The following is a 20,501-nucleotide window of genomic DNA, read 5'->3' on the forward strand; positions in this document are numbered from 1 at the left end:
CCAAAGGGCATCACACAGAACTGGTAGTGGCCCTCAGGTGTGGAGAAGGCTGACCTTTCCTTTGCTCCATCTGTAAGGGAGATCTGCCAGTACCCTGAAGTAAGGTCAAAGGTACTCAGGTATTGGGCAGCTCCCAGCCAGTCAATAAGCTCATCCGCCCTAGGGATCGGATGTGCATCAGTCTTAGTCACTGAGTTCAGTCCCCGGTAATCCACACAGAACCTCAGTTCTGGAGTGGTGCCCGGTGGGGCAGCTTTTGGTACCAGAACCACCGGACTGGACCAGGGGCTGCTAGAAGGTTCAATGACTCCTAGCTCCAGCATCTTTGTAACTTCGCTGTGGATGCTGGCCTTCACCTTGTCTGACAGCCGGTAGGTCTTAGACTTCACTGGTGAGCTGTCTCCTGTGTCCACGTCATGGGTACACAGGTGGGTCCTTCCCGGGACAAGGGAGAACAACGAGGAATACTGCTCCAAGACCTGGCGACAGTCCTCTCGCTGCTCAGGAGTTAGGGATGGGGAGAGAATCACTCCCTCCACCGACCCATCCTTTTCCTGAGACGAAAAGAGATCAGGGAGATGCTCGCTTTCCGCTTCCTCTGCTCCATCAGTCACCATCATCAAGATGACCTCGGGCCTCTCATGGTGGGGTTTGAGGCGATTGGCATGCAGCACCCGTAGGGGCTGTCGAGGGGTCTTAAGATCCACCAGGTAGGTGGCCTTTCCCTTCTTTTCCATCACCTCAAAGGGGCCTGTCCAGCGATCTTGGAGGGCACTTAGCTCTCCAGGTTCCATCACCCACACTTTCTGGCTAGGCTCCAACTCCACGGGGTGAGCGTTGTGGTCATACCACTCTTTCATCACTGCTTGGCTGGCTTCCAAGTTGTCTGAAGCTTGCTTCCACAACTTAGCCATTTGGCTCCGGAAAGCCAGCATGTAGCTCACCACATCCTGGGGAAGCTTCCTGGGAGACTTTTCCCATCCGTCCTTCACCAGGCTGAGAGGTCCACGCACAGGGTGCCCATACAGAAGCTCGAAGGGGCTGAAGCCCACTCCCTTCTGTGGCACTTCCCTGTAGGAAAACAACAAACAGGGTAGGAGGACGTCCCATTTCCTCCGCAGGCTCTCAGGCAGACTTCTTATCATGCCTTTTAAGGTCTTGTTGAACCTTTCCACCAGACCATTGGTCTGGGGGTGATAAGGAGTGGTAAACCGGTAGGTAACTCCACACTCCTTCCACATAGCCCGCATGTACGCTGACATGAAGTTGGTCCCCCTGTCGGACACAACCTCCTTGGGGAAACCCACTCGGGTAAAGATCCCCATCAGGGCCCTAGCCACTGCAGGTGCAGTAATGGTCCTCAGAGGTATTGCCTCTGGGTACCGTGTGGCGTGATCCACCAGAACCAGGATAAACCTGTGACCAGCTGTAGTTGGTGGATCCAATGGCCCCACAATGTCGATGCCCACCCTTTCAAAGGGGGTGCTAACGACAGGAAGTGGTTCCAGGGGAGCTTTCAGCTTCACCCCTGTTTTCCCACTGGCTTGGCAGGATATACATGTCCGACAGTATGTGTCGGATGCCACTTCCATCTGAGGCCAGTAGAAGTGGGGGACAAGCCGGGCAAAGGTCTTGTCCTGTCCTAAGTGTCCTGCCAAGGGTATCTCATGAGCCAATTCCAAAAGAAAGGCTCGGTAACGTTGAGGGACAACCAAGGCCCGTGATGAACCGTGCACGGGTGCCTTAGGTTCACTGTAGAGGAGTCCATCCTCCCAGTAAATGTGGTAACTCCCAGTAACGTTCCCTGCTGCCTGGGCTTCGGCCTGTCGCCTCAGTCCCTCAAGGGTAGGGCACTCCTTCTGGCCCTTACAAAACTCCTCCCTGGTAGGCCCTCCTTCCACATGCCACTCAGCAGGGATAGGTAGGTTCTCCAGGGAGACAACTTCCCCCTCCACGGACTCCTGGTCCACCCCCGCAGGTGGCCGATCTGTCTCATGGGGCGTGAAAGCAGAGACAGGCTTCTCCTGTACTCGGTTCTTTCCTTTTTGGCAGCTGGCTGGGCCCTTGTTCCAGGCTCCAGCCCAAGCGAACTCCCCCTCCGGGTAGTTGCAGACCTTGTGCTAGCACAGGCCCAGTCAGGTGTACCCAGCATCTCCGAATGAGTCCGGTATTCCACCTCCTTCCAAGCATTGTGCTCCATGTCATTTCCCAACAGTCAATCGACTGGCACGGCAGGGCTTACGGCAACTCGAAGTGAACCTACAACCCCTTCCCACTCAAAGGGAACCTCGGCCACAGGGTAGTGGCCCAATCTGCCGTCAGCCATCGCGGCGGGGTGGAGTACATGTGGAATCACCTGCTCTGGAGACACCAGTTGACTCCTTACCATAGTCATACTGGCTCCTGTGTCTCTCAGAGCCTCCCCTCTTTGGCCATTGATGGTGACCCATTGCCCATACTTTGTAGTATTTGAGGGCACCTGGATCTTAGGAACCATCTCCCGATCTCCCAGGGACACTAAGGTGACACCCGCCCACTCCCCCCCCTTATCTAAGGGCAACTCCTCCCCGAGCACTACACTAGCTACTCCCGGGGCGTTTCCTCCAGTGGGAGGGGGTGGTCTCTTTGGGCACTTAACATCTCCCTTATAATGTCCAACACCACCACACTCAAAGCAGTGGACAACCCTTGGCTGCTGACTTTGGCCAGGATGAGGGTTTCTGGGCGGGTTAGCCTTAGGGGTGAATCCTGTTCCCTTTCCCTGGAAACTGTTTTGGGGGCCTTTTGAAAACTCCCTCTTTTTATCACCCCCCTCTTTCTCTGGAGGGCGCCCTGTCCGGTCCTTTGGGAATCCCCTCCAGTCCCCTTTGAGGACACCCGGGTACTTGCCCAGATGTCTGCCTCCTCAGCAAGCTCCCGGGGGTTGGTCAGCTTGCTGTCCACCAGGTGTTGACGCAGCTCGGGAAAACATTTCTCGAGTAGGTGCTCCTTGAGAATAAGGTCATACAACCCCTCATAGTCCCCCACCTCGCTGCCTTGCACCCAACCCTCTAATGCCTTCTTTGCGTAGTCCAAGAAATCCACCCAATTCTGTGTGCCTAGTTTGTGACTACCCCTAAACTTCTGTCGGTATTTTTCTGGAGTCAGTCCAAACTTTCTTATTAGCGCCACTTTCATGGTGGGGTAGTGGGTCTGCTCTCCCTGCTCCAGGGCCAATAGTGTATCCCTTCCTGCAGGAGGCATGTATTTATACAAGCCACCCCCCCAGTGTTTCTCTAATATCCCATGGGCTCTTAAGGAGACCTCATAGGCGGCCAGCCACTTGGCGATGTCATCCCCTGTACTGTAGCTGGCGACTACGTCCTTAGGTAGATAAGGTCTGGGTTCCCTGGTCACATCCTTTAGTTCGCTGCCACCATTTGGAGAATTGGAAGTCCCTACTTGCAGGGCCTTAAAGTCTAATTCTCTGAGGCTCAACTCATGAGCTTGCCTACTCTCTTCTCTTGCCTTCTCCAATTTTGCCAACTCCCATCTTAACTGTCTCTCCTCCCTCGTATCTGCTAGTTTGGCTTCAGTCAAGCTTCTCACGGAAACACTGCTGCCCTCCCTTGAGAGTGTTCTGGGACCTGTCAGTAGGTTCTCCCTCTCATGTTGGTACAACACATCTACCCCGATGACAGTGTCCCGCTCCTCCTCTTCCTCCTCCTTCCCCTCTGGGTGCGCTGCCACCCACGCCCTCAAGCTGGTCTGGAGTTCCCCCTTTTTAGCACCACGCTTGAAGAACACTCCCATGTTTTGACAAAATTCTCGGAGTTGAGCCACAGTATAGGGCTCTAATTCCCCCAGAGCAAATTCCATCTTGCCAATGAGAGTTCGGGACAGCCACCTGGAAGGAATTAGTTTAGCGGGTAATCAGAAGCTACCTCCACCCACCACCAGGAGTAAATTTGGAAAAACAAAAATATAATTAGGGAGTCCGCAAGGAGAAAACTCCAGGTGTAGGTCTATGGAGTACACTACGTTACTATAGAGTGGACGCAAGCACAGTTCTCATCCCACCGCTAGACACCAATTATGTTGGACCTGGGATCTCCAAACCGCATAGGGTAGCCTGGCACAGAGTAGGACGGTCAATTCCCAAGGGCAAAAGTGTTAAGCTTGCGTCACACCCTTACAGTAACCCAGCATCCATCCATTCAAAAATGACACTACACCAATTTTAGGAAAATATGGGCTGTTTTATAAAAATAATTCTTTTGTTAGGTTTCCTTTCAATTAGATTCTCAGTTGCTTCACAATTTAATAGGTTAACATTTTAGACATTACTATTGGATCACTTGTACTTATAAAAGCATATCATGACATAAGATTTCATTACTTAAGCGAACCTTATTTAGTCATAGCATTAGTATGCAGGGTAACTGTGAAAATCCATTTCCATCAAGGACTCATTTCCATACAAAAGTAAGAGACATAGGCCGTAAAGTTAGCTCTGTAGCAATTCACGCAATAAACTACCAAGCAGCTGTATGCATTAATAAACAAGCAGATGAATGCCTAGAAGAAGAAGGCAGGCCAACTCATTAACTCATTTAAGCATAAAGTTATCAGTGCAATACACTCGCTAAATGAAGCCAGTTCAGGAATTAATTTGACAATGTAGTGTGGTTCACACGGTTAGACAAGCATAGCTTTTCACTACTTTAAACCAACCAACATGCCCTCAGTTTGGTATCTCGCCAAATGCCAGTTCTAAGACAGCTCCGGTCAGCCAGTGTCAGTTTCTCGGCACTCAGGTCCTTCGTAGCAAGGAAATCCCTACAGTGCAACCCTGTTGGCCTCCTTTCCCTGGGCCCACCACTCACTCTCTCCTTCCAGGGCCAGGGAGTCTGATCAGTGCAGGTCCGGCAGAGGTCTCTGTGTGCTGTGCCTCCCCTTCCGTTAACCTTCTGGCCTTTATTTCGTTTAATGCTGGTAGCTTGGTGTGAACAGACTCTCCCCACCCACCACAGCTCTGGAGCCAACAGCGAGGCCCTCTCAGGCCCTGCGGCCCTGCACTTCACCTCACGGCCTTACCGGGTGTCGGATAGATTCGTCCCAGTCAGATTACTCAGCCTCACTACCTCCTCCGGTCACGCTACCACTGCTCTGTGGTGATTCCGGTCGTGGCGAGCAGCTGACGGGGCCGGAACTACGCCGCGACTCTCTCGGCGTTCCTGTCGGCTCTGCGTCCCGCCCTCGCCTCAGGTGTCAGAGAGGGAGGGTGCGAACGCGGGCCGGCCTTCTCCGATTCCCGCCCCCTTCTTCCAGGATCTCGCTAGCCCTCACTGTCCTCCGTAATGTCGTCTCATAGGAACTGCTGCCCTGCTGACCCCAAGCGGCCCTCTCTGCTGGATCTCCTTAACGGGCTTGTGAAAAGGGGACAGCAGCCCAGTGTCAGGGAAATCGGCCGCTAGCCGCAGCAAGGTACGGTTCTTTCCTCAGTCTTATGGACACACGGAACCCTTGGGGAAAGTGGCGATGTTATCCCCGACCCCACACATTCTGTGGAAGCAGTTCAAGATGGGTCCCGAAGGGGGGGGGGAAAGAAGCCAGGCAGTCTCTTTCACAACCAAATGCTCTCCCTGTTGAAATCCCAGGCCAGTCGTCTGCAGCTCTTCAAAAGCAGCCCAGCCCCGTTTCTCTAGGTGGCACTATTGGATGTATAGAGCTAGTGATGATAAAGCTGTGCTAGGGCTTAGTCAATAGGTAGGGGGACACGCCAGCACAGTAGATCAGCCGGCCCGTGGGACGATCTAACCCCTCACAGTGCGCCTTCCTCCCTACACTACTGCTTCACTCCTCACCAGGTTTCACTCAAGCTCCCCGGTCACTCTAAAATGTCCGCCCCTGTCCTGACCTTATATAGGCTGTCCCCAGGCTGCCAGAACCAGCTGGAAGGTTCTAGAGTCTCCCTATGTTGTTCTATGGGCCCCTTCCCTGAGGTAATCAGTTATGGCAGTTACTGGCCACCATTTTGTGTAGCTAACTTGCCCTAGAAAAGGAGGGATTTCAAGGCCTATGAGGAACTATAGGGTCAAGGAGTACCTATCCCCCAGGACAACACCTAAAAATTCCAGTGGACATAAAAATGAAAGGAATTGAGGGGCAAAAAGGAGACAAAAATAAATAAATAATAGGAGGGACCACCCAAAGGGCTGACAGGTCTAACAGAGAGTATTAATTTTCAGCCCAATCAGCTTGGAAAAAAGATGCCAACTTTTAATTCGTGAATCTTTTGTTGGCGCCAGTCACTGACAAAAACCATGACCCTTCCCTAGCCAAAAAAAGTCACAATTTTAAAGACCTGGTTTTCACTTTTGCTCACTTTTTCACAAGATGAAAACATTAGATAAATATATTTTAAAATGTGCATTTTGTTTTGAACAAACGCAAAAATTAAAAAAGCGTGACGAAGACCACATCAAAGGGGTTAAAATTCTTCAATTGAGGCGGCATTAATTTCAACGTATCTCACCTTCAGCAGACATCCTGCAAACACAGTAAACCCAATGGCATGAAGGTGTTTTGCCAGCGCTAAGCCGAACCCGCTGTCACAACCTGTGATGAGGACATGCTTCCCCGCCACCTGTGTAATGAAACAGAATAGTTAGAATTTAGGATAATCTCAGTCCCTTGGATATAGATAATCACTCTAGCTGTTATGAATTTATCGGCTAGATCTTCACATACCTGACTTTGTTCAAGGGTAGTATTTTTGCAACCCACTCAAACAAAACATTATTAAATAAATAAATAAAACACAAACTAACTTACTTTTTTTTCTCTGTATCAGGGGAAAAATGAAAACCTGGTTTGTGCTAAACAAGGTAACGTGATTTGTTTTTAATTGTTCTCCTTTGAGTGAGTCCTAAGTTCAATTAACCCTTTCCGTGTGAAAGAGATAAATGTGACTTTCAGTACATGAAATGGCATTGTATTTGGTTGTGTGACTGCGCATGTGTGCCTGCGTGGAAGAGGGGGTCCATTTTCACAAACGGCACCAAAAGCTCCAGGGAAGGACCAGACTATTGGGGGAAGAAGAATAAAAATTAGAACGAGCAACCAAAACTCCGACTGATGAGAATTAGCTTGTAAGTAGGTTGAGCACTAACCACCCCTTCCTTCCCTTTCTCGTGCCGGGCTTCATTATCAACCGAACAAACAAGGGAAGAACGTGTTTGATTCCGTTCAGGCTCACTGGCTTTAGTAAATGCGTTTCACAATAAATAAGTCCAACCTACTGCCTTTGCCAAAAGGTTTCATATGAAAAGGATCAGACCAATGACATGGCATCATGTGTTCACACTACACAAACTCTACTTTATTGAACGTAAGCTTTTTACAAAGACATAAAGTGCAATATATAGACTTGTTTTCCAGCAGAAGCACACGTCTGCCCAAATAGTAGTCCGGGAAATCAACATGCGGATCTAGCCAGATCCCTTTTCTCATTGATGCTTTTTAAAGCTCTCTCCATTGATCACGCAAGGTTATGCGACAACTGCTGCGTCAAGACAGACCTCAGTAAGACCAGTTTACTCAGTAACTCAGTTTTATTGTTCATTCACCAAGCTAAGCCAGCAATCAAATATAAAAAAGTAAATGCTAAATTGCACACACTGAAGCTAGCCTTAAATGTGGCCCTTGTAAGGCCTGTGCTCATTGATGGTCACCTTCCAGCAGCCAGTACAATGTCCAAAGTAAGAATCAAAGTTCAATGCCCATGCTAAGTGAGTCCCCAGTTGTTAAGAATCTATTAATGATCACATCACCGATCCTGGTACCGCTGAAAGTTTTTTATGTCATTCACTCAATATCATTAAAAAGCCAAATTATAGAATCTGAAGCCCCCCAATGTTTTCAGAACCCCAGTATCTTACATGCCCCGCATTTTACTCTAGGCAGTTTGCCTCCAGGATCTCTCAATCTAGCGGTGAGAAACTACCCTACTCAATAATTTAGCAGAGTAGAACTTGAATTGAAACTGGGACCACTCAATAACTGAGCTCAAGATCGAAATTAAACATATGTTGTAATACAGTACGGTTTATGAAACAATATAGAACAAAATGCATAAAATGCCATAAAAGCTCAAATACAGAAATAATGACTCATAATAAAATCCCTAATTGAACAACTAAATCTCTCCAGATTCCAAATGTCAACTTCAAAGAGTACGGACAGCACCCTAGGTAAGGAGAAGCAAGTCTCAGAATAATTGGGCAGTCTCAAAGGGAAATGAGAAGTCTCCGCCAGACCTACAAAAACAGTTTGTTTTTTTTTTAAATACACAATTAATGGTTGACAATTTGAAAAACTGTAAATTCAGCATGACTTGTTCAGGTTTAGATTACCTTTGGAAATCTCAAACAACTTCATATCAATTAAATCATCTTATCACTAACCCATTTTTTGAGGTAAGAGGAATCTTCAACTAGCTCCCTCAGCAACTTCACTCCGGAAACGCACATCATAATATGAAACACTTTTCAAACAATACCTGAGAATGAGGTTCGTCTGCATGCCCTCTCTGAACGTTTCGTGCCAATCCTTCAAAATGATACATCAGGTTCACAATGGAAAGTTTGATGCGCACTACATGCTTTATAATACAATTGCTCATTTGCGTCATAGCACTCTGTGTTCCACAGAAACTGTGGAGAGAAGACTCGCAGCAGGCCACCGATTAGGATGGGGGGGGGATGAGCAGGAGCAAGATGAGTAGAACAGCAGAAACCGCATCCATTTTAAAATAATGGTGTCTTGCACGAAAATGAAACACGACTTTACTTATTTTGTTTAGAACTTTGATTAATAATGAAGTTGTAGTAAATGCAACATTATCAGTTCATCAGTTACGACCATATGCAACATTAAAATCACTAATTCGCACAAATGATTTGCCACCTTAAATAGTGCATGAAAAAAAAAAGAAAACTTCTACAATGCCCTTCAGACTATTTACCTTTTGGCAGCCTTAGATTCATATTATAGAGGGCCACATGGCTGACATACCGAGCCTTCAATTCAAGCCACGACCGGTAGTAGGTGTAACTGCAGGGCGGTGACCTGGGGAGGGGCAGGGTGGGGGTAGTAATGTATGGATTACGGACTTTAACAGGTAAGTAAACTTATAAATAAATAAAAAGAATTTCGTTGCACACACTGCATCGCATTTGGTGATGCAGTGTACACAACGAAATTCGTTTTATTTATTTATATGTTTACTTACCAGTTAAAGTCCGTAATCCATACATTACTACCCCCCACCCTCCCCCTCCCCTCCCCACGTCACCGCCCTGCAGTTACACCTACTACCGGCCGCGGCTGTTCAATTCACACACAAGTGTCTGTACTGAACTGATATTTTTTAAGTAAAACCACAAAACAACCGACAATAGAGCAACAGAACGGGAGGCACACATAACATAACACATGTATTTGTAAAGCGCACTTATCACCCAAGGGTCTCAAGGCGCTGACTAACATGTATATTGTTACCCAACTCAATGGTACTCATTTTATCGACCTCAGATGGATGAAACGCTGAGTGGACCTGCTGGGATTTGAACCTGTGACCATGAGGTCGAGCACAGACCCCTGTAGTGGATGCATTAGTCCACTAGGCCACCAGAGCAGACAAAGTAGCACTTGGATGGTGGGGAGAATGCATTTCTCGAATCACTGGACTATGAATGCAGTTGGAACGCACACTATTAGGCACAGAGACTGCAGTGGCAAATAAAGAAAATAAAGTAGTCACAGACCCGGATATGACCTGGCAATTATTAGACATGAAAAGTAGATTAAGGATACTTCGGCTAACCTAGATAAATACACCTGCACTCAGTGTGCATGAAAGCAGTTCAAACCCTCGCAGGCATACAGATTCTGCGCCAGGAGTGTGGGCAGGATATAGTAGCTAGGGCACAAATAAACGCCAACTTTAGACACTATTTGGCAAGAGGCTATGCCCAACCTAATAACAAACAAGACACAGATCCTAGATTTGTTTTAAGTGAGGTGAGGCTTTCACGTTTGACGGATGAGCAGTGGGTTGATCTGGAAGCCCTGCTGTTTCTTCTGGAGCTTAAAGAGCCTTTAGACAGGATGCAGAAATATAAAACACTTGCAATGACCGGTATCTCTGCTGATTTCTATCAAGCAATACCAACACTGCTTCTAGACCAATCGTTGAGTGTTGGAGAAAGCGCTGTGGGTGGACTCTCTTCTCGCAGAGAAAAGCATCAATCAAACTAATCCCCAACGAGGGGAACGATCACTCCCTAGTATCAGCAATCAGATCCTTGTCAATGCTGAACATAGATATGAAAATTGCTGAGTAAAGCTTTAGCAGGCAGACTCCTTTATGTGGTGGGTACCCTTGTCCACAAAAAGATCAGACCGCCTTTATCCCAGACAGCTTGCTGGAGGCCTCCGCAAAGGATTATGCCTTTGCAACCTTAGATATAGAGCTTGGATTTGATACTCTGGGTTGGGACTTTACATGATAGTTTAGTGAGCGCTTGGGATTTAGACCTATTTTTATTAGCTGGTCAAACTTTTATATATAGAACCAGGGTGTAGGGTCAACATGGGTGAGGGGAGCAGTGATTTCAGACTCTTGAATCCTTGAGAAGGGCACCAGACAGGGCTGTCTGAAGACTCCTATGTTATTTGTGCTAGCAGTGAAGTTGCTGGCCTTTAGGCTGCAGACGTAATGCAGCCTTGGGGCGTATATTGTGTTGTTGTCCGCTGATGATGTGCTGGTCTACTAGAGGGATCGGGTCAGTGCCTCCCTCCTTTAGGAATTAGGGAAATTTGGAGGAGTCTTCGGACTAAAAACAAATTGAATTGCAAAAACACACAGTGCCCACACCACAATTACTCATTCAATATTCAAGAAGGGTAAGAAACCAGTTTATTGTAACCACCCTTAGACAGCATTACTCAGTGTCTATCATTTTATGCTTTTTTTCAAATTTTAAAAAAATCATAACAGAATAAAGGACTACGTATTGGAATATTTACAAGACTAAATACACTTTGTACATACATCAAAAAACAAACATTATTTACACACTAAAAAACGTTTCTGCATCAAACATTACAAAAAAATATAATTACATCACAACCAACAAATATTACAATAAAAAACATGAAGAAAAATGATTTCCAAAGGGGGTATAAGCAACTTAATAGCTTGTAAACGCTTAAATACTGGACCAGCTGGTCCTAGTGTCGTGAAGTTGACAATTTATTCCACCCAAGAAAGACTGCCGACGCGTTTCAAGAACCAGGCACAAAGTCACTGGTCTATCATCAGGGATGTTTATTCTTTGTATCTGAAAAGATGCAAAGACATTGTTTTACTTTAACAGGCAAATTCATAGTGAGTGCCTTTCTCCAATCGTGGGCAAGGAGTGATAATAAAGGATAGCTACATACCAAAATTGTTTTAAAGAGGGACGTGATGGTTAATCTTCTTGTGGTCCAACTCGCTAGTTATTGTGGTGACCAGACAGAGATGTCTCAAGTTGCAATATACTTCAAATCTTGAGAAGTACCTTTAGCATGGGGTACAGTACCAATGCGCTTGATAATTTATCAGCGCATACACCAAAAATTTCATTAGTTTGATCGCATTAGCACGATAAAATGGATAGGCAAACATGTTGCGTATATATGTGTCTCCATGGCGCCTAGAATATGCGATTTGATTAAATGCGACTACAAGTCCCATAATGCAATTTTGCACCAGGAAGTATAAAACAAACAGAAAAAGTGTGGCGGCCATCTTTATTGAAAGAAAGCAGACTCGAGCGCGGGTGTGCTGTGGCAGAGGAGCAGGTATTTACAAACACCGCCTTATCGTGGTCTGAGCATTCATTCAATATTTTTGAGAGATCTTTTTTTGAAATCGGCGTTTCGTTCTATTACAGGACGGTGATTGCGGTTTCTCCCTTTAAATCTTTAAGAACAAGATACTTCAGTAAGGTAGGCTAATTCTTCTGTGAGTTATATCCACTCACTTAGAAAGTTTTGAGAAAACCACATGATTGAAACCTATGCCATTACTGTTGTAGAATTACACCTTGATGGTGACGTCGTACAAGCAAAATTCGCCGTGCTACGGCAGTTCACAAAAAATAAGGTACGCTTCTCCCCTTTTTTTACATCTTTGACTGGAGCTTGATAATTAAAAGACCCGAGTGAGTTAAATTGAAAACCAATCTCCCATTTTTTTTTACACATCTCTGTCTGGCCACCACAATAACTAGCGAGTTGGACCACAAGAAGATTAACCATCACGCCCCTCTTTAAAACAATTTTAGTATGTTGCTATCCTTTATTATCACTCCTTGCCCACGATTGGAGAAAGGCACTCACTATGAATTTGCCTGTTAAAGTAAAACAATGTCTTTGCATCTTTTTATATACAAAGAATAAACAGCCCTGATGATAGACCAGTGACTTTGTGCCTGGTTCTTGAAACGCGACGGCAGTCTTTCTTGGGTGGAATAAATTGTCAACTTCACAACACTAGGACCGGCTAGTCCAGTATTTAAGCGTTTACAAGCTATTAAGTTGCTTATACCCCCTTGGAAATCATTTTTCTTCATGTTTTTTATTGTAATATTTGTTGGTTGTGATGTAATTATAATTTTTTGTAATGTTTGATGCAGAAACGTTTTTTAGTGTGTTAATGTTTGTTTTTGATGTATGTACAAAGTGTATTTAGTCTTGTAAATATTCCAATACGTAGTCCTTTATTCTGTTATGATTTTTTGAAAATTTGAAAAAAAGCATAAAATGATAGACACTGAGTAATGCTGTCTACGGGTGGTTACAATAAACTGGTTTCTTACCCTTCTTGAATATTGAATGAGTAATTGTGGTGTGGGCACTGTGTGTTTTTGCAATTTAAATATAAGGTCTAGCCCCCACTAAGTGTTTATGGACCTATCCCCTTTTGGTTCTCAATAAAAACAAATTGAAGCAAATCCAAACTCTTCCTTTTGGGCTTTATGTGCCCAGCAGTGACCGGGCACAGAGTGGAAAACTAATACCTTTAGGTACTTGGGGATCCAAGTCATACATCCCTACGCTCAATACACAATTATATGGGAAGAGTACTTAAGGACTGGAACATTGTATACCCTTGTCTATAATAGGTGGAATATCACTAGGAAACATATTTCTTACCCCTTGCCTTTACATGTTGCACTCCATGCCCACGATTCTGAGCAGTATGTTTTGTGAGCTCGATTTATTGATATGCACACTGGTATGGGCTGGTGGATGCAGCCATGTCAAGATGACCACATTAAAGCTTCTATGCTTGAGGGAGACTGGGTTTTCCTGATCTATACTATGCAGCAGCACAGCTGGTTTGAGGATGGAGGACGAAAATGGGAAGAGACTTTCCAGGTGGGCTATCATGAGCATGATACACTGCCACAAGCCTTCCTGATAGAACATAAAACTCCTCAAGAAGCCGTCTATCCTATACAACAAGTGGGTGTGGTTTGGAACGGGGTTGTGACCGCTGTACTGAAAAGAACCCTGTTTGAGCTTATGGTCCATTAAACCTTTTAAGAATATGACAAAAGATATGATGATTGTCTGATGGAAGGTGGGAGGTTGTCTTACGGTAGGCAACCTATTTCTGAATAACAGGTTACTGTCCTTTGAAAATACACAGGAAGCGTTTGGCATCGGCAGGGACAGTTAATGAAGTATGAGAGACTGGATTACACTACTGGAGAAATCAGAAACATTTCCGGGAAGTACAGTGGGAAGGAAATCCTAGACCAGTATGGAAACTGGTGATTAATCATGCATCTCTGTGCTGCATTGCTGCTGGCTGGGATTGGGGCAGTATGAAAACGGTCTATGGGAAGTGGGCTGAGGACTGCCAAAAGCCACTGGTCAAATCCGATTGGAGGAAGGACTGTGAGCAGGTCAAGCGTTTCTCCCCGGTACATAATTTAAACTATTGCAAATCCATTTGTTACAGGAAACATACCTTACTCCCAAGAAGCTGGCAATAACTTATCCTGTTCACAAACAAATGATATTTGTAAAAGCACTCCATGCCGTGCTTTCACTTTAATGGCAGCCGCACCCCTTTCTTTAGACGCGGCACTCTGTAACCCGAATACGGCGAGCAGCGTCTAAAGAAAGTATTGCGCCCACCATGAAAGTGAAAGCACTGTATGGGGCGCTTACACCCCCCAAAAAAAAATTCTGTAGTGTGACTGCTATAGTTAAAGCGGGTGGTACAGGCAAATTCAATAAATAAAGAAGCGCGGCCGCTATAGTTAAAGCCGACCAGCCACCATTACTAATAAAAATATAAAAGCGGGTGGCGTGCGGAGTTGTAGGAATAGCACGTTGTGGGTGGAATAGGGGGAAATCATTAAAGAAAATAGTGCTCACAGACTAGACCATCACCTATGACCTCACCCTGGTTTTCCTCTTTCTTATCCTATCCCTTCTCATTCCTTTATACAGCACTCCTCAAATCATCTGTAACTCGGTCCTGATGAAGACCTGAAATAATTACAGGTCGAAACACAGTCGACCATTCAGCGCATCTCTTGGCTCTTCTGTGGTTGCCTTAAACAGTGGATTGATTTTTTTATTTGAAATATAATGTCTTGCAACCATTGTTTCTTTAAATTCTCATGCGCCGTTTATTTCGCTGTTCCTTCACATTATTTCATGTGTCATTTGCGCCGATCACTTCTTGCATGAGTATGTATGTGCACCGGTTTATTTGGGTTACACCCACATACATTGAAAATAGTGCTGTTATAACTATTGATGTATGTTTAATCTTTTAAATACAAACCACCTCATATCAAATTTTTGATTGCCTCTCTTCTTCCAGTGCCTCTGTAATTTACATGTTTTACTTTGTGAATCGGTCTAGTTAATAGTTACCTGTTGAAACATTATCGATTGCTTTAATTGATCTACCCAGGTCTCAACTGAGTTTATGGGTCGTCTCCTGTGGTCCTTTTTGTTACTTTGAGCAACCGCTGGGTTGCGAGAGTTCACTTTATACTTTCGTTATTTGACGCCTCAATTGTAATCAACATACACATCTTGTCTTCTAGGTAGACTCCTAATTACTCAGACGAATATGTCAAAGTAATTCTAAGCTGTCCTTCCCTCCTTTCTCATTCCTCCACCCCCTCTACCACAGCCCCTAATACCTCAAGGGTCCTACAGGACAAACTTGAGAAACTAAAGAAAAAACAGAACCGCACGAAACTCCATGCACGCATTCTAAATGAATATAGAAAGTCAGAAGTGATCCCCATAGGTCTCCAAATACGTAATCCTCCTGCACACACATAGGATCCTAAATTTCGTACTGGTTTCAGTCACCTTGCTACAACTTGCTCGAGACACTGGATGGTCTTAGGCATAGATACTGCCATAAAGCACAGTCGTAAGGAACTAGAGGAAATCACAGTTAGATAAACTCATTTTGGAAGACTCCAGTATCACTGAGGTAACAAATCTCCTTGAAAAAAAATCAACAATACAATTGCCACCTTCAATACCTTTGAACAAAACAAGAAAATTAAATTACAAGAAGACATTAAGAGCTATATAACATTGAGAAAACATACCCAAGGTAGATTAGAGTGGCTTAGAGTGGGTTGGCATATAGTGGACTGGCACACAGTAGAGTGTAGTGCAGAGAGCCATAGAGTGGTGCAGAGTAGAGTGCAGTTGCGTGGAGTGATACACGGTAGGGTAGGGTGGGGTAAAATGGAGTATGCATGGTGTGGTAGCACACTGCCATTACATACAACACATCCTTAGTTGAAATGACTATTACATTTGCACAGACACAGTTTTACAGATAAAAGTATACAGAGCACAAACGATAATGTGGGGAAATGTCATCACCTAATGTATTGATTTGTTTTATTCGTATCAAAATATTTGCTCCACCATATTTCACAGTCTTCCTTCAGCATACCCTTAGTAGACAACATAATGGTCACATAAATCCTCTCACGTTGAAGTCATTTAAAGAAAAGTAAGCACTAAGCCCCTGGAAGACAGAACCTGACATTTGACCTCTGTCTTTGAATGCACAGCAAATGTGACAAGTTAAGAACTCAATTTAAAGACTTGTCTACAGAAATCAAACACTGGTGAAAGGATACAGTAAATAATGGCGTATGGGCTATGGAGGAGGCACTCAAGCTGGACAGCCTAAAACAAATAAAGCCAGCAAATAGAAAGCAAGCAAATGCGAGTTACAAACCATAAACCCAACGGTAACCAATGGGCAGAATACATTCCAAGGGAAGCTTTCTGAATGCCCCAAATAGTTGTTAGCAAACCAGACAGCTGGCACATTGCATTGGACTTCTACACCTACACGCTACCCTACTGGACGAGCTAGTCTGGTTAACCTCTTCCTCAGCCAAGGCTCCCTTTCAGTTTCCCTCAAAACAGGGCAGGTTACCCACTTCTAAAGAAACCCTCTGCTGATGTGAATGACCTCAATAATTTCCGCCCTATCACAAACCTCCCTTTCCTTGCTAAAATCTCTGAAAGATCTGTAGCGGTAAACTCTCTCAACATATCAAGGACAACAACCTTCTTGTTGAATTGCGATTCTCATATTTACATGACTAGAGAATCTGGATTTCATTAAAGACTCGGATGCTGACATTATGCATACATCTTTAATGCAGATCCCAGCAGCCGCATCAAAATACAAGAGTTCCAAATAGAACAAAGGCAACAGCTAAATGCCATGAGCCAACAACACACAGCCTCTTTTAAATGAGGACATCAAAGGAGAAAAAGTTCAAGAAGAGTTGAAAGGCTTGAGATGAAACTCCGCAACAAAGGAGAAGAAAAACAGGATATCTCGAAACATGAGTGGAGAAGGCAGAAGGAAGAAATCCAGGAAGGACGCACTCTTGAAGACGTAGTCAAGATCAGGCATTATCTGAAAGGATAAAGAAATTAGTCCAAAACTCAATAGACACAATTTCAAAAATGTCATAAAAAACAAATCCATAAGTTAAAAATCAAAGACAGTAAGCATTACAATAAATTGTACAAGGTAAAAATGTAAATTGAAATGCCTCCGGAGGAGGGAGGGAGGGAGGGATAATGTCAGCCTCAGAGTCTTTAATGAAATCCAGATTCTCTAGTCATGTAAATATGAGAATCGCAATTTCATTACAAGACCAGAGGCTACATTATGCATGTTGGAAGCTTCCTAAAACAGTATCAGACATGTGTTGGATGGGTTTACAATAGTGACGAGCAAAGGTACCAGCATTGGACCAGTCAGCAGCTTTCAAGATGTCATCCAACATCCCTCCAGACCAAAGTGATTTGCTAGCCATAGCACCTCTAAGGGAATGAGCCTGAAATCTAGTCAAATCAACTCCAGCTAAGTTCTTAACAGATTTAATCCATCTAGCAATAGAGGAGGAACTAATAGCCCTATGACGTTTAACAAAGGAGATAAGCAATTGATTAACGCCAACTGGACGGAGTCCAGACATTCTAAGGTCATATTCCTTCATGCACTCGACAACACAGAGTTTAGGATGAAGGTCGAATCGTGGGTAAAAAATGGAGTCAGACATGGTTTTAGTCCTGCTATGGATAACGAACTTAACGCCAAAAACATTGTAAGAACGATAGGTAATATCAAGAGAACGGATATCTGAAGACATTCTGCAAGAAACTAGGCATAAAAGAGTAGCCAGTTAAGTAGAAAGATTCTTCCTGTTGAGGAGAGAATTAGAAGGCCAGTTAGAAAAGAGACAAAGAATCAAATCAACATCCCAAAGTATATCATACTTGGGTCTAGGAGGTCTTTTAATACGAATACTTTTCATAACCCTACAAATAATGACATTTTACCAATGGTCTTTCCATTAACAAGAGTATGGCCTGCAGAAATTGCAGATCTAAAGCAGTTAATGGATCTGTAACTAAGACCCTTCTCGAATTGTTCAACCAGGAAATTAGTCACGTCAACAATAGGGGCCTCCAAGGGATCCAAGTCCCTTTCCAAGCACCAACGTACCCAAAGTTTCCAGATTCTATTGTATCTGTAATGGGTGCCTGGTGCCCAAGTCTCCCTGAGGAGGATTGAAGCTGCGTCCGAAAGACCTGAGATTTCGTTAGATCTCCTGACACCCTCCAGGCAAGAAGGGATAAACTCCGATTGAGGATTAGAGGGTGTATCTGACCGTCTGAATCTGTGAGGAGATCTTCCAGTGACGGGATCAGGAAGGGAATACTGCAAGTTAGTTCCAGAGCAGTGGGAAACCACGCCTGGGAGGGCCAGAAGGGAGTTATCAAAAGGAGGAGACACTTGTCTTGTCTCACCTTCTGAAGCACTCTGAATCATCGAAAAACGGGGAAAGGCATAACCACGGATATTCCTCCAAGGCTGGAGGAAGGAGTTGAATGCCCGAGCACCCGGGTCGGGCAACCAGCTGAAATATTCCGGAAGTTGGGAGGTGAGCCTGCTTGCAAAAAGATCCACTTCCAGAGGGCCCCAAATCAGATTCAGGGTCCTGAAGACACAAGGATTCAGCATCCAATCGCTGAAATCCGCAAGGAACCTTCAGTTCCAGTCCGCGGACGAGTTCGCAGTCCCTGGAAGGTATTCCGCCTTCAGAGCAATCTTGTGCTCTAGGCAAAACATCCATAGTTTCTTTGCTAAATCCGAGAGGTCTGCAGACTGCGTGCCTCCAAGGCGATTGATATAAGCTACCGCCGACATGTTGTCCACCTTTAAAAGGACAGACCTGCCTTGAAGTGAATTTCTGAAGCTCATAAGAGCATAAAGTCCGGCGGTCAACTCCAGGTAATTTATGTGGTGGTGAGATTCCTCCTGAGACCAAAGTCCTCCTGTGTTTAGATTCAAGAGGCAAGCACCCCAGCCATGCAGGCTGGCGTCCGACTCCAGTACGAATTCCGGGGATGAACCAAAAATGGCCTTCCCATTCCATGCCTTCAGATTGTTCAGCCACCAAAGCAACTCTGAACGAGAATCTGAGTCCAGAGAAATATGATCCCCGTACCAGAGTCCTGACCTCAGAGCTCTCGCTTTGACCCTCTGAAGAGCCCGATAGTTGAGGGGCCCTGGAAAAATTGCTTGAATTGAAGACGAAAGGAGACCTAGGAGCCTGGCCAAGTTCCTGAGGGAGAGACTCTGTCGGCTTAGAGCATGTTTTATTTGCTTCTTTATTTTCGAGATTTTCTTCGAAGGAAGAAGGAGGAGACAACGGGTGGTGTCGACCGTGAAGCCTAGAAATTCTATGGATTTTGAGGGAATCAGGCATGATTTCTCCTTGTTTATGATGAAACCTAGGCTTTCTATGAGTTTCATAGTAAAGTCCAGGTCTTGAATTAAGTGTGATTTTTATTGCGCCATAATGAGAATATCGTCCAGGTAGATGATTAGACGAACGCCCCTTGATCTTAGGTGAGAGACAACAGCTCTCATGACCTTGGTGAAGCACCAGGGTGCGGAAGAGAGACCAAATGGCAGAGCTTGAAACTGGTACAAGCGACCCTTCCATAGAAACTGGAGGAAGCGTTGATGAACCTTTGCCATGGGAATAGTAAAATAGGTGTCCTTGAGGTCTAATTTGACCAACCAGTCCCCTTCTAGGAGCAGGTCTCGCAGCAGGTGAATTCCTTCCATTTTGAAGTGTCTATAAGAAATGAATCTGTTTACTTGTCGAAGGTTTATAACCGGCCTCCAACCCTTGTCCTTCTTTTCGACCAAAAAAAGGTTGCTCACGAAACCCATCAGTTCCATGGGAACCTCCAAAATTGCGCCTTTTTGAATCATTGAAGAGATTTCCTCTTCTATAATGGCTTGTTGTTCCGGGCACAGGGGAATACTCATCAGGAGTGAAGTCTGCACAGGTTCGTGATCGAAATCTATTGTAAAGCCCTTTACGGTATTCAGTACCCAAGTGTCTTGAGTAATACATTCCCAATTTTTTAGGAAATACTTCAGTCTGCCGCCTACCTTTAAGAGGAAAGAAAGGGAAGGTAGAGGGGGAACACTCACCTGAGGTATTACTCTGAACGTTTGATCCACGTGATCTGAATCCTCTGCCACGCTGTCCTCTACCCCTCTGAGGGTAGAATTGCAGACTTGAATATTGTTGGTATTGCTGATATTGCTGGTAGCCTCTGCCAGTTCCACGTGCTCTAAAGTTGGGCCTCTGGAAATAGCGGCCGGAAGATTGGCCTAGTCTTCCGGCCCTCCCGAAAAGATTATTACCAGTATTAAAAACTTTCCGCATGTTTTGTTGCGCCCTATCAAGGGCAGTAAAAGTCGAGACATAGTTGCCAAGGGACTTAATTAAATCCTCGCCGAAGATGAGCCCTTTTTGATTTTTGGTAGGTTCCTTATCAGCGAGATCGCTGAG

At 45.0% G+C, this 20,501-nt stretch overlaps 1 protein-coding gene across 1 annotated transcript in view; it reads right to left on the bottom strand.

Annotated features, from left to right (window-relative positions):
• LOC144791668 (D-beta-hydroxybutyrate dehydrogenase, mitochondrial-like) overlaps positions 1–20,501 on the bottom strand; it is a 94,703-nt gene that overhangs the window by 66,310 nt on the left and 7,892 nt on the right. The window contains exon 2 of the mRNA XM_078666400.1: positions 6,518–6,628. Within this exon, the coding sequence (XP_078522526.1) occupies positions 6,518–6,628 (111 nt within the window). The remainder of the gene's footprint in view (positions 1–6,517; positions 6,629–20,501) is intronic.

Source organism: Lissotriton helveticus, chromosome 11, assembly GCF_964261635.1.
Source record: "Lissotriton helveticus chromosome 11, aLisHel1.1, whole genome shotgun sequence".
Taxonomy (NCBI): Eukaryota; Metazoa; Chordata; class Amphibia; order Caudata; family Salamandridae; genus Lissotriton; species Lissotriton helveticus.